This window comes from Hyperoodon ampullatus (assembly GCF_949752795.1).
Source record: "Hyperoodon ampullatus genome assembly, chromosome: 1".
In the NCBI taxonomy this organism is placed as follows: domain Eukaryota; kingdom Metazoa; phylum Chordata; class Mammalia; order Artiodactyla; family Ziphiidae; genus Hyperoodon; species Hyperoodon ampullatus.
Genome location: NC_136914.1, coordinates 49039983 through 49053956, shown reverse-complemented (window position 1 = coordinate 49053956; position 13974 = coordinate 49039983). Strand labels below are relative to the sequence as shown.

The 13974-nt window shown below is 39.1% G+C and overlaps 2 protein-coding genes across 2 annotated transcripts in view; one reads left to right on the top strand and one right to left on the bottom strand.

The window, feature by feature from the left end:
• ART3 (ADP-ribosyltransferase 3 (inactive)) overlaps positions 1-13974 on the top strand; it is a gene marked incomplete at its 3' end in the record, with an annotated part of 136495 nt that overhangs the window by 9840 nt on the left and 112681 nt on the right. The gene's annotated exons all lie outside the window — the stretch shown is intronic.
• On the bottom strand, positions 8647-10140 carry CXCL10 (C-X-C motif chemokine ligand 10; the record flags this gene model as incomplete). The annotated part of the gene is made up of 4 exons (XM_079707167.1): positions 8647-8680; positions 9124-9213; positions 9444-9570; positions 10080-10140. 4 exons carry the CDS (start codon positions 10138-10140, stop codon positions 8647-8649), a joined length of 312 nt encoding a protein of 103 aa, XP_079563293.1.

Below are 13974 nucleotides of genomic sequence, written 5' to 3'. Positions count from 1 at the left end.
GTCCGGGAAAAAGTCTGGAGCTACCGAAGAGGCAAGAGACTTTTTCTTGCCTTTTTGTTTCCTGGTGCGCGAGCAGAGGGGATTAAGAGCGCTGCTTAAAGGAGCTCCAGAGATGGGCGGGAGCCACGGCTATCAACGTGGACCCCAGAGACGGGCATGAGACGCTAAGGCTGCTACTGCAGCCACCAAGAAGCCTGTGTGCAAGCGCAGGTCACTGTCCACACATCCCCTCCCAGGAGCCTGTGCAGCCCGCCATTGCCAGGGTCCCATGATCCAGGGACAACTTCCCCGGGAGGACGCACGGCACACCTCAGGCTGGTGCACCATCATGCCGGCCTCTGCCACTGCAGGCTCGCCTTGAATTCCGTACCCCTCCCTCCACCCAGCCTGAGTGAGCCAGAGCCCCCAAATCAGCTGCTCCTTTAACCCCGTCCTGCCTGAGGGAAGAACAGACACCCTCAGGCGACCTACATGCAGAGGCGGGTCCAAATCCAAAGCTGAACCCCAGGAGCTGTGCGAACAAAGAAGAGAAAGGAAAATCTATCCCAGCAGCCTCAGGAGCAGTGGATTAAATCTCCACAATCAACTTGATGTACCCTGCATCTGTGGAATACCTGAATAGACAGCGAATCATCCCAAATTGAGGAGGTGGACTTTGGGAGCAACTATATATATATATATATTTTTTTCCCCCTTTTTCTCTTTTTGTGAGTGTGTATGCGTACGCTTCTGTGTGTGATTTTGTCTGCATAGTTTTGCTTTTACCATTTGTTCTAGGGTTCTGTCTGTCCGTTTTTTTGTTTTGTTTTGTTTTAGTATAGTTTTCAGCACTTGTTATCATTAGTGGATTTGTGTTTTGGTTTGGTTGTTCTTTCTTTCTTTTTACTTACTTAAAATTTTTTTTTAATAATTATTTTTTGTTTTTTACTTTAATAACTTTTTTGTTTTATACTATTTTCTCTTTTTCTTTCTTTCTTTCTTTTTTCCTCCCTTTTTTTCTGTGCCATGTGGATGACAGGCTCTTGTTGCTCCAGCCAGGTGTCAGGCCTGTGCCTCTTAGGTGGGAGACCCAAGTTCAGGGCATTGGTCCATAAGAGACTTCCCAGCTCCATGTAATATCAAACAGCAAAAATCTCCTAGAGATCTCCATCTCAAGGCCAAGACCCAGCTCCACTCAATGACCAGCAAGCTACAGTGCCGGACACCCTATGCCAAACAACTAGCAAGACAGGAACACAACCCAACCCATTAGCAGAGAGGCTGCCTAAAATCAAAATAAGGTCACAGACACCCCAAAAACCACCACCAGACGTGGGCCTGCCCACCAGAAAGACAAGATCCAGCCTCATCCACCAGAACACAGGCACTAGTCCCCTCCACCAGGAAGCCTACACAACCTACTGGACCAACCTTAGCCACTGGGGGCAGACACCAAAAAAAACGGGAACTACGAACTTGCAGCCTGAGAAAAGGAGACCCCAAACACAGTAAGTTAAGCAAAATGAGAAGACAAAGAAACAGCAGATGAATGAGCAAGGTAAAAACCCACCAGACCTAACAAATGAAGAGGAAATAGGCAGTCTACCTGAAAAAGAATTCAGAATAATGATAGTAGAGATGATCCAAAATCTTGGAAATAGAATGGAGAAAATACAAGAAACGTTTAACAAGGACCTAGAAGAACTAAAGAGAAAACAAACAATGATGAACAACACAATAAATGAAATTAAAAATTCTCTAGAACAGATAAGTAGCAGAATAACTGAGGCAGAAGAACGGATAAATGACCTGGAAGATAAAATAGTGGAAATAACTACTGCACGGTAGAATAAAGAAAAAAGAATGAAAAGAATTGAGGACAGTCTCAGAGACCTCTGGGACAACATTAAACGCACCAACATTCGAATTATAGGGGTCCCAGAAGAAGAAGAGAAAAAGAAACGGACTGAGAAAATATTTGAAATGATTATAGTTGAAAACTTCTCTAATATGGGAAAGGAGAAAGTTAATCAAGTCCAGGAAGCACAGAGAGTCCCATACAGGATAAATCCAAGGAGAAACACACCAAGACACATATTAATCAAACTATCAAAAATTAAATAAAAGAAAAATATTAAAAGTAGCAAGGGAAAAACAACAAATAACACATAAGGGAATCCCCATAAGGTTAACAGCTGATCTTTCAGCAGAAACTCTGCAAGCCAGAAGGGAGTGGCAGGACATACTTAAAGTGATGAAAGGGAAAAACTTAAAACCAAGATTACTCTATCCAGCAAGGATCTCATTCAGATTTGACAGAGAAATTAAAATCTTTACAGACAAGCAAAAGCTAAGAGAATTCAGCACAACCAAACCAGTTTTACAACAAATGCTAAAGGAACTTTTCTAGGCAAGAAACACAAGAGAAGGAAAAGACCTACAATAACAAACCCAAAACAATTAAGAAAATGGGAATAGGAACATACATACTGATAGTTATCTTAAATGTAAATGGATTAAATGCTCCAACCAAAAGACATCAACTGGCTGAATGGATACAAAAACAAGACCCATATATATGCTGTCTACAAGAGACCCACTTCAGACCTAGGGACACATACAGACTGAAAGTGAGGGAATGGAAAAAAATATTCCATGCAAATGGAAATCAAAAGAAAGCTGAAGTAGCAATTCTCATATCAGACAAAATAGACTTTAAAACAGACTATTTCAAGAGACAAAGAAGGACACTACATAATGATCAAGGGATCGATCCAAGAAGAAGATATAACAATTGTAAATATTTATGCACCCAACATAGGAGCACCTCAATACATAAGGCAAATACTAACAGCCATAAAAGGGGAAATTGACAGTAACACAATCATAGTAGGGGACTTTAACACCTCACTTTCACCAATGGACAGATCATCCAAAATGAAAATAAGGAAACACAAGCTTTAAATGATACATTAAACAAGATGGACTTAATTGATATTTATAGGACATTCCATTGCAAAACAGCAGATTACACTTTCTTCTCAAGTGTGCATAGGACATTCTCCAGGATAGATCACATCTTGGGTCACAAATCAAGCCTCAGTAAATTTAAGAAAATTGAAATCATATCAAGCATCTTTTCTGACCACAACACTGTGAGATTAGAAATGACTTACAGGGAAAAAAACGTAAAAAACAGAAATAGATGGAGGCTAAACAATACGTTAATAAATAACCAAGAGATCACTGAAGAAATCAAAGAGGAAACCAAAAAATACCTAGAGACAAATGACAATGAAAACACGAGGATCCAAAACCTATGGGATGCAGCAAAAGCAGTTCTAAGAGGGAAGTTTATAGCTATACAAGCCTACCTCAAGAAACAAGAAAAATCTCACATAAACAATCTAACCTTACAGCTATAGGAACTACAGAAAGAACAAACAAAACCCAAAGTTAGCAGAAGGAAAGAAATCATCAAGATCAGAGCAGAAATAAATGAAATAGAAACAATAAAACAATAGTAAAGATCAATAAAATTAAAGCTGGTTCTTTTGAGAAGATAAACAAAATTGATAAACCATTCGCCAGACTCATTGAGAAAAAGAGAGGACTCAAATCAATAAAATTAGAAATGAAAAAGGAGAAGTTACAACAGACACCGCAGAAATACAAAGCATCCTAAGAGACTACTATAAGCAACTCTATGCCAGTAAAATGGACAACCTGGAAGAAATGGACAAATTCTTAGAAAGGTATAACCTTCCACGACTGAACCAGGAAGAGATAGAAAATATGAACAGACCAATAAGAAGCACTGAAATTGAAAGTGTGATTAAAAATCTTCCAACAAACAAAAGTCCAGGACCAGGTGGCTTCTAAGGTGAATTCTATCAAACATTTAGAGAAGAGCTAACACCCATCCTTCTCAAACTCTTCCAAAAAATTGCAGAAAAAGGAACACTCCTAAACTCATTGTATGAGGCCACCATCACCCTGATACCAAAACCAGGCAAAGATACTACAAAAATAGAAAATTACAGACCAATATCACTCATGAATATAGATGCAAAAATCCTCAACAAAATACTAGCAAACAGAATCCAACAACACATTAAAAGGATCATACACCATGATCGAGTGGGATTTATCCCAGGGATGCAAAGATTGTTCAATATATGTAAATCAATCAATGTGATAAACCATATTAACAAATAGAAGAATAAAAACCATATGATCATCTCAATAGATGCACAAAAAGCTTTTGACAAAATTCAACACCCATTTATGATAAAAACTCTCCAGAAAGTGGGCATAGAGCGAACCTACCTCAAGATAATAAAGGCCATATGCAGCAAACCCACAGCAAACATCATTCTCAATGGTGAAAAACTGAAAGCATTTCCTCTAAGATCAGGAACAAGACAAGGATGTCCACTCTCACCACTATTATTCAACATAGTTTTGGAAGTCCTACCACAGCAATCAGAGAAGAAAAAGAAATAAAAGGAATACAAATTGGAAAAGAAGAAGTAAAGCTGTCACTGTTTGCAGATGATGTGATACTATACATAGAGAATCCTAAAGATGCCACCAGAAAACTACTAGAGCTAATCAATGAATTTGGTAAAGTTGCAGGATACAAAATTAATGCACAGAAACCTCTTGCATTCCTATACACTAATGATGAAAAATCTGAAAGTGAAATTAAGAAAACACTCCCATTTATCATTGCAACAAAAATAATAAAATACCTAGGAATAAACCTACCTAAGGAGACAAAAGACCTGTATGCAGAAAATTATGAGACATAGATGAAGAAATTAAAGATGATACGAACAGATGGATATATATACCATGTTCTTGGATTGGAAGAATCAACATTGTGAAAGTGACTCTACTACCCAAAGCAATCTACAGATTCAATGCAATCCCTATCAAACTACCACTGGCATTTTTCACAGAACTAGAACAAAAAATTTCACAATTTGTATTGAAACACAAAAGACCCCAAATAGCCAAAGCAATCTTGAGAAAGAAGAACAGAGCTGGAGGAATCAGGCTCCTGGACTTCAGAATATACTTCAAAGCTACAGTAATCAAGACACTATGGTACGGGCACAAAAACAGAAATATAGATCAATGGAACAGGATAGAAAGCCCAGAGATAAACCCACGCACGTATGGTCACCTTATCTTTGATAAAGGAGGCAAGAGTATACAATGGAGAAAGGACAGCCTCTTCAATAAGTGGTGCTGGGAAAACTGGACAGGGACATGTAAAAGTATGAGATTAGATCACTCCCTAACACCATACACAAAAATAAGCTCAAAATGGATTAAAGACCTAAATGTAAGGCCGGAAACTATCAAACTCTTAGAGGAAAACATAGGCAGAACACTCTATGACATAAATCACAGCAAGATCCTTTTGGACCCACCTCCCAGAGAAATGGAAATAGAAACAAAAATAAACAAATGGGACCTAATGAAACTTAAAAGCTTTTGCACAGCAAAGGAAACCGTAGACAAGACCAAAAGACAACCCTCAGAATGGGAGGAAATATTTGCAAATGAAGCAACTGACAAAGGATTAATCTCCAAAATTTACAAGCAGCTCATGCAGCTCAATATCAAAAAAGCAACCCAATCCAAAAATAGGCAGAAGACCTAAATAGACATTTCTCCAAAGAAGATACACAGATTGCCAACAAACACATGAAAGGGGGCTCAACATCATTAATCATTAGAGAGATGCAAGTCAAAACTACAATGAGATATCATCTCACACAAGTCAGAATGGCCATCATCAAAAAATCTACAAACAGGGTTTCCCTGGTGGTGCAGTAGTTGGGAGTCCGCCTGCCGATGCAGGGGACGCGGGTTCGTGCCCCATTCCAGGAGGATCCCACATGCCGTGGAGCGGCTGGGCCCGTGAGCCACGGCCGCTGAGCCTGCGTGTCCGGAGCCTGTGCTCCACAGCAGGAGAGGCCACAACAGTGAGAGGCCCGCATACCGCAAAAAAAAAAAATCTACAAACGCTGGAGAGGGTGTGGAGAAAAGGGAACACTCTTGCACTGTTGATGGGAATGTAAGTTGATACAGCCACTATGGAGAACAGTATAGAGGTTCCTTAAAAAACTAAAAATAGAACTACCATATGACCCAGCAATCCCACTACTGGGCATATACCCTGAGAAAACCATAATTCAAACAGCGTCATGTGGGCTTCCCTGGTGGCGCACTGGTTGAGAGTCTGCCTCCCGATGCAGGGGACACAGGTTCATGCCCCGGTCCAGGAAGATCCCACGTGCCACAGAGCGGCTAGGCCCATGAGTCATGGCCGCTGAGCCTGTGCTCCGCAACGGGAGAGACCACAGCAGTGAGAGGCCCGCGTACCGCAAAGAAAAAAAATAGCGTCATGTACCACAATGTTCATTGCAACTCTATTTACAGTAGCCAGGACATGGAAGCAACCTAAGTGTCCATTGAAACATGAATGGATAAAGAAAATGTGGTACATATATACAATGGAATATTACACAGCCATAAAAAGAAACGAAATTAAGTATTTGTAGTGAGGTGGATGGACCTAGAGTCTGTCATACAGAGTGAAGTAAGTCAGAGAGAGAAAAACAAATATCATATGCTAACACATATATATGGAATCTAAAAAAAAAAGTCATGAAGAACCTAGGGGCAAGACAGGAAGAAAGACACAGAGCTACTAGAGAATGGAGTTGAGGACACTGGGAGGGGGAAGGGTAAGCTGGGACAAAGTGAGAGAGTGGTAGTGTATATATGGACATATATATACTACCAAATGTGAAATAGATAGCTAGTGGGAAGCAGTCACATAGCACAGGGAGATCAGCTCTGTGCTTTGTGACCAGCTAGAAGGGTGGGATAGGGAGGGTGGGAGGGAGGGAGATGCAAGAGGGAAGAGATATGGGGATATATGTGTACGTATAACTGATTCACTTTGTTATAAAGCAGAAACTAATACACCATTGTAAAGCAATTATACTCCAATAAAAACGTTAAAAAAAAAAAAGAAAGTACATGTCCCTGATTACTAATGAAATTGAGCATGTTTTCATATGTCAAGGGCTTGTGTTTTCTTCTTTTGTGAAATTCCTATTCATTTGTTTCCTGTTTTTCAGCTAGCTATCTTTTCCTTTTTTATTCATAGGAGTTCTCTATATGTTTTATTTTTTTTTAATATTTTATTTATTTATTTATTTTGGCTGTGCTGGGTCTTAGTTGCCTCATGCGGTGTGTTGGATCTGCTTCCCTGACCAGGGATTGAACCTGGGCCCCCTGCATTGGAAGCGTGGCATCTTAACTGCTGGACCACCAGGGAAGTCCCCTCTATATGTTTTAGATACTAATAATTTGCCAACTAAATGCATTGCAAATACCTTCTTGATGACAAATTGGATATGGGAGGCAAGGGAGAAGAAGGAGTGTAGAATTACTCCTAGAATTCTCGTTTGGGGAACTGAATGGATGATGGTGCTGTTAAACTAGTAAATAGAATAGAGGAGGAGAAATAGATCTGGGGGAGGGAGGAATTAATTTAAGACATTTTGGAGTTTGATGTTTCCATGGGATGTTGAGTTGCAAATGTCTCATAGAAAGTTGGCTCTAATGATCTGAAGCTCAGGCCAAGGTCTGTTATGCCACATAAGTCCTGAAGGACTCCTGTATGATGGGCCTTCCAGGAGACTATAGTTGGAAGGAATATGGTAATTCTTAAACTCATTTGTCCTCTACCCATCCTTACTTCTTCTCTAGGCTATGGATTCTCCAATCTAAGCTTTTTATGAAATGAATGTCCCAAATGACCCACCAGACACTTCATCTTAGTTATAATTACTTTATTATGTTTTGGTCTCTAAACAGTTAAATAATCTTTCTTAATATTTCTAGGAGAGAACATTACTTTTATTTTGAAGAGCATTCAGCATATTTGTCTTACATAACATGCAGAACATGTATTTAAATTTAAAAATTTCTTCCATTGCAGTACTTAATTACACAAATTATTCCATAAACACTGAAAACAATATAAGAAACATATACATCTAAGAATTCTACTTTGTGTAGTCTTTGACTAAATAATACTGTTTTCATATACATTTCCAGATATTTCTAGCTGCTTCTGTGTATTTGGAATTATGTATATAACACCCGGAAGAATATGGGCCCCTTGGAGGGATGGCAGTAGAAGCCCATGGAGTAAAGATCTTTCTTTAAAAGGCAGATTGTCCTGTTGCTTTGAATACCTTTTAGTTATTTGAGATTCTAAGATCCCTGATAAGCCCAGAGGGGGAAGACCCCTTCATAACCCCCTTTAGAAGATAGAAAAGGTGAGGAAGCTGTCAGTAGCAGGGCTAGGGCCTGGCACACTCATTAAGAATGTAGCGCCTCAGCATAGCTTATAGTCTAGTGCCAGGGCAGAGTTACTCCCAAACAGCTCAGGATGATGAGCCATCCACCGCCGTGCAGGAGCAGTAGCAGCAGCAGCTAATTTGGTGACTGTGGTTGGTCACCTTTTAGGAGAACTGCAATCCACGGACAATTAGGGCTTGACATATACTGTGTGTAGGGAAATGACGGCAGAGATAGCTTCTCTGTGGTCCATCCTTATCGGTAGTGCAGTGATTATGCCTCTTTCTTTGTTTGAGATCTTTTAGACCTGTAAGAAGAGAAGGAGAGTGTAAATGACTCTGACTTCAGTCTGAATTCTGCTTGGAACATGCTGGATTCATAGATAATCCTAAGTCTTCAGGTGAAGTGTGTGGTTAGCTTTCCTGATGCTATGCAATGATTGTGGGTTACACGGGATGCTTTTTTAAGGCCAGGAAAAGCTTGGGGTAAATTCGGCATCTTTGCTTGGATAGTTATAGCTCTGCTTTAAGGTTAAAGTGACCTATTGACACTTCTAGACAGTAATCAGGGTAACTTTTGATACCACACAAGATGACACCTCAGTATATAAATAGATGGAGGTAGTGGAAGCATGGTGGTACACCGTTTTAAGCCAAGAATTCCACAGGAAAGCCTTATGCAGATATTTCTAACTTCACAAGATCAACATTTCTTAAAGAGCAGTTCTTCTGCAAGCAGTAGCAAACCTACCTTTCCTTGCTAATTGCTTTCAGTAAATTCTTGATGGTCTTAGACTCCGGATTAAGACATCTTTTCTCCCTGTTCTTTTTCATTGTGGCACTATAGAAGTAAATAGGAGTGAAAATATTTAAAACAATATTGGGCCAATAAAACAGATGGAATATACAGTTTTAAAGTCAGACATTTAGGTTTCACTTTAGATGTTTCCCTTTGCTGTACAGAAGCCCTAGAATCATCACAAACCCTTTACTGATTTTTGTAATCATCATCATGTATTTAGTTGTATGATTACCACCAGGGAGGTGATCATTAGGTGGGATTTTACTCACATGATCTCAACACGTGGGCAAGATTGACTTGCAGGAATCACTTCAAGTTTTTCTAAGGACCTTGGATTAACAGGTCGATCACTGATCTCGATACACATACAGCGTGTAGTCCTAGAGAGCGGTATTTCTGCAGGAAAAGAAACAGGTACAGCAGATGACGTTAGCGCAGTTTTCATTTTAGGCATTTAATGTGGATTGGGTAGTACTTAGCTGAACCTGGACCTCTGTGTAATCACATACTCAATTTGTGATCATATAGCTCTGTATGATTAGTTGATTCTCTGAAAGAATGGAATTGCAGCTTGTTGATTGTAAGATCATACCCTTGAGCCCAGGTCATATAGTTACTTAAGTTAACTAAGGAGATACCTGTCTCATCCTCTTTCTCCTCCTTTCCTCACACTTTCTGTCTTGTCCCTCTTCCTCTTCCACTCCCACCTTCCTCCTTCTCTCTTTCTTTTATTCCACTTACTTCTCTGACTATAAACTCTGACCAGAAGGAATCCCTGCTCATTTACCCTTCATTTAAAAGGCAGGTTGTAAAACTTTTGCAAATACATTATTTCTGCACTTAAAGAGTTTATACCCAGTGCTATTTCTGATCTTACAAATTAAATATCCCTGGATGTTCCTCACCTTGAGTTCCTCTCAGAGTCAGAAGGATAAGGCAGAAAATAAGAACGGCACTTTGGTTCATGGTGCTGCAACTGAAGGTTCTTCTGTAGTAGGCTCTTCTGTAGACTGCCTGAACAGTTGAGGAGCGTCTCTGAAAACGTCGGGCTAGGTTGCAGTATTTATTTGCAAAGGCACTTTCCCTCTCTAACTCTGATTGGATAACATTACAGTTGACTTGAGAAAACCTGTGTCTCTTCCTTGGGGAAGTCCCATGTTGCAGAATCAAAGATATTATTTGTATTTATTGTGGCTTCTGAGTTATGGAATTTCCCTCCACCTCCTTTGTTTCAATAAGAGTGAGCTACGTTTCACTTTCTAAATCATGAGCTATTTCTTGAAAAACATAACTTTACTGCAAATATAAATAGTTTTTAAAAAAATGGAACTTGGATTCTCATCTCGCACCTCCTGAAAAATGCAAATGTCAACTTAAACACAAGTTAAAGTCTTAAACACAGTTTTAAAACAAGTAAGCCTTAATATTTTGTTTTGAATCCATTTAAATTTGCAACAGTAAGGCATGAATAGGAATGTCTTACATTTATTCACTTTTTATGGGTTTCAGAGATGTTGTATACTTTCTCATTTTATTTCTACAGTAATCCTGTAAGAAGGTAGGAAATTGTTTTATAAGTGGAAGAATAATCTTCAAGGTTAGATAACTATGTTAGGTCATACAAAGGTTGCCACCCATTTATTCTAACTATGATGCTTTTCTTCCAACATTTATTTTAAATTTTGGTAATACTTTCAGAGGCTAGATAATTTTTTAAAATTCCACAGTAATAGCAATTTTTCAACCTTTGGAGGTAAATCTAATTTTTGGAAACAGTGGTTTAGCCAAGCACTGCAGTGTTTGATCAGTATTACAGAGTAATAGGTTTGGTCTCCTTGGACAAGGTCAAAGATATAGAACTGGCAAGGTTCAAGGAATTCCAGAAGTGCTCTGATTATTCATAACATCATTAGAATAAGTGACTAGCTTCCAACATAATTATTTCTAGGGAAAACACTACTCATTTGGATATCTGATTTCTGGTATGTTATTAAACAAGTTTCATGTATTATAGTCAGTCCCTGAATGAAAACACCGTAAGACAATATCCAGAATGGAGTAAGGAAAGGATTTGTAGCTATAGTAGGGTTATTGCAAAAAAACAAAAGATGCTTTTTGAGGAAATAAACTTAAAAGAGGGGCATAAATAGAGATGGGAGAACAGAATGGAAATAGAGAGGTTGATTTAAGATGGGTACAGCTCTAAGAGAATGTCGCATGCAAAGCAAAGGCAAAAAAGTGTTAGCCTTTGAGCTGGTAACATTGATAACTGAAATAAGCATAGTTTCAACTGGGCAAATAGGGTCAAAACTTGGCCTCTTATCTTAGAATTCAGTAGTACTTGGCTGACACCATCAGTAAGAAGTAGGTGATACTCATGTAGTATAACATATGTTGGAAGTTCACCAATATCCAAGGGTTATATAGTCTGGTTGTGTTCTTTGCAAGTGATTGGCAACAGGGGATACAAAATGAAATACTATTCTAAATGCAGGCATCAGATGCTGGTGATACTTGGAACCTAGGAAAGTATTTGGGAGGTCTTTTCATAGTCAGCTAGGCTGCAGCAATGTAGGGATAGTCCAGGGAAAGGTAGGTCTGCCATCCTAGGGTTAGACTAGTGTACCTGGCAGAGACTGGCCTACAGCTTGGCATAGAGGCCAAGATAAAAGCCCGTATCTGAAAACTGGACACACATAAGACTTGGAACCTCAGGTACAGGAGATCTGTCATCAGAGCAGTGAGGTGTTGCTTGGGGAGGTGGAAATTGCTGGATCCCAGGTTGGTCTGTTCCAGGGACTGGGTAGAGCTAAGCTTCCCAGTGGGTAAGTCAGTGAGTGGACTTAACTGTGGGGAAACTGGAAGCTCAGAAGGAGGGGAAGTGAGGCAGAGACTGATAGAGCCGAGAAGACTTTCACTCAGTAAAAAGGCCTTCTTCTGATGAGGGAAAGGTTTGTGCGAGACAGTGACATGGAAGGGCCCTCCCACGGCTGTTTGTGCAGCATAAAAATTGGACTGTGAGTAAAAATGCCAAACATTTTTTGGGGAAATGTCTGACATCATGGATGGAAGAGGCCCTGAACAGTTCAACATTAAACAATAAAAAGATACATGGTGATAATTTTACTTTTGTTAGTGTCTCAGTTCTCAGCTAAGATGCTGTCTATACAGCAAAGTAAAAGGAGAGTTGAGGTAGATGCCTGCTAGTGGATTGTTATTAATGAGAAAATATTTCTTATTTGTTTAATTGATTTTTAATTAAGTATTACATAGCATTAACTGTATGCTAGGCATTGTTTGAAGTGCTTTATGAATATTGACTTATTTACTCCTTAAATAGTGACTCATGTTACTCAGTAACTAGCTCTAGAGTCCATTTTCTCAACAACTTTGTTATGCTGCCTCTCAGAGAGAACATTGTTCTTGATTTGGATTTCTGATTTCCATTCTGTCTTGATTGGCTGAAGCCATCTTTAATGTTATTTTGATGCCTCAGTAATTAAACACCTAGAAGAGGTTTAAGATGTATCGATCTTACACTGAATTCATACTGAAATGAAAAATGCTGTAGTATATATATGTTAAACCCATATATACAGATATACACGTGTTAGTAAACATTCATACAGATACACATTTATTTACTTATAGTATTTTTAAAAGGTAGTTTCCTTGCCTAAAACAGACGATGTTCAGTTGGATTCATTTTATTAATTAATTAATTAATTTTTGGCTGCATTGGTCTGCATTTCTGCTCATGGGCTTTCTCTAGTTGCGGCGAGTGGGGGCTACTCTTTGTTGTGGTGTGTGGGCTTCTCACTGTGGTGGCTTCTCTTGTTGCAGAGCACGAGCTCTAGGCACATGGGCTTCAGTAGTTGTGGCGCATGGGCTCTAGAGCGCAGGGGCTTAGTTGCTCTGTGGCATGTGGGATCTTCCCGGACCAGGGCTCGAACCCGTGTTCCACGCATTGGCAGGCGGATTCTTAACCACTGCGCCACAAGGGAAGTCCCAGTTTAGATTATATTGAACATTGTGATCCTGAGGTTTTTGTGACTGGGGGAAAAAGACATTTATTTCTTCCTAGTTCTGATATTTGTATTCTAATTGTGTTAAAATATGTAAATTTTGTTTCTTTAAGAGTTGGGTTTTATTGCAATTTTTAAAACACTGCAAATAGATTTAATCATTCAGCACCTTGTTATTTCTGCAATTAGACAATTCCTCAGTTATATTCATCAGCCTACTCAACTTTTCTTTCATCAGAAATATAGATGTCTCCCAAACTGTTTTTATATTCTTATTTTTAACTGCTGTGGCTTTCTGAATCATATAAATTACCTTTCTTTGTCTCTACTAACAATTTTTTGGTCTATTAAATATAGCTAATTCAGCTCTCTTCTGGTTACTGTCAGCATGATATATCTTTTTCTGTTATTTAACTTTTAACCTGTTTATGTCAGTGAATATAAACTATGCCTCTTGTAAAAACTGTACAGTTGGATCATACTTTTTAAAAATCCATTTTCTGGAGAGCAGCCAATATAACAGAGTAGAAAGACTCTGAGCTCACCTCCTTTCATGAGCACACTAAGATCACAACTATCTGCAAAACAACCATTGATGAAAAAGACTGGAACCTACCAGAAAAGATCTTATACAGCAAAGATATAAAGAAGGGACCACAATGAGATGAGTAGGAGGGGTGGACTTGCGATAAAATCAAATCCCATACCTCTTGGAGTGCAACCCACAAACTGGAGAATAATTATATTGCAGAAGTTCTCCCATACAAGTGAGAGT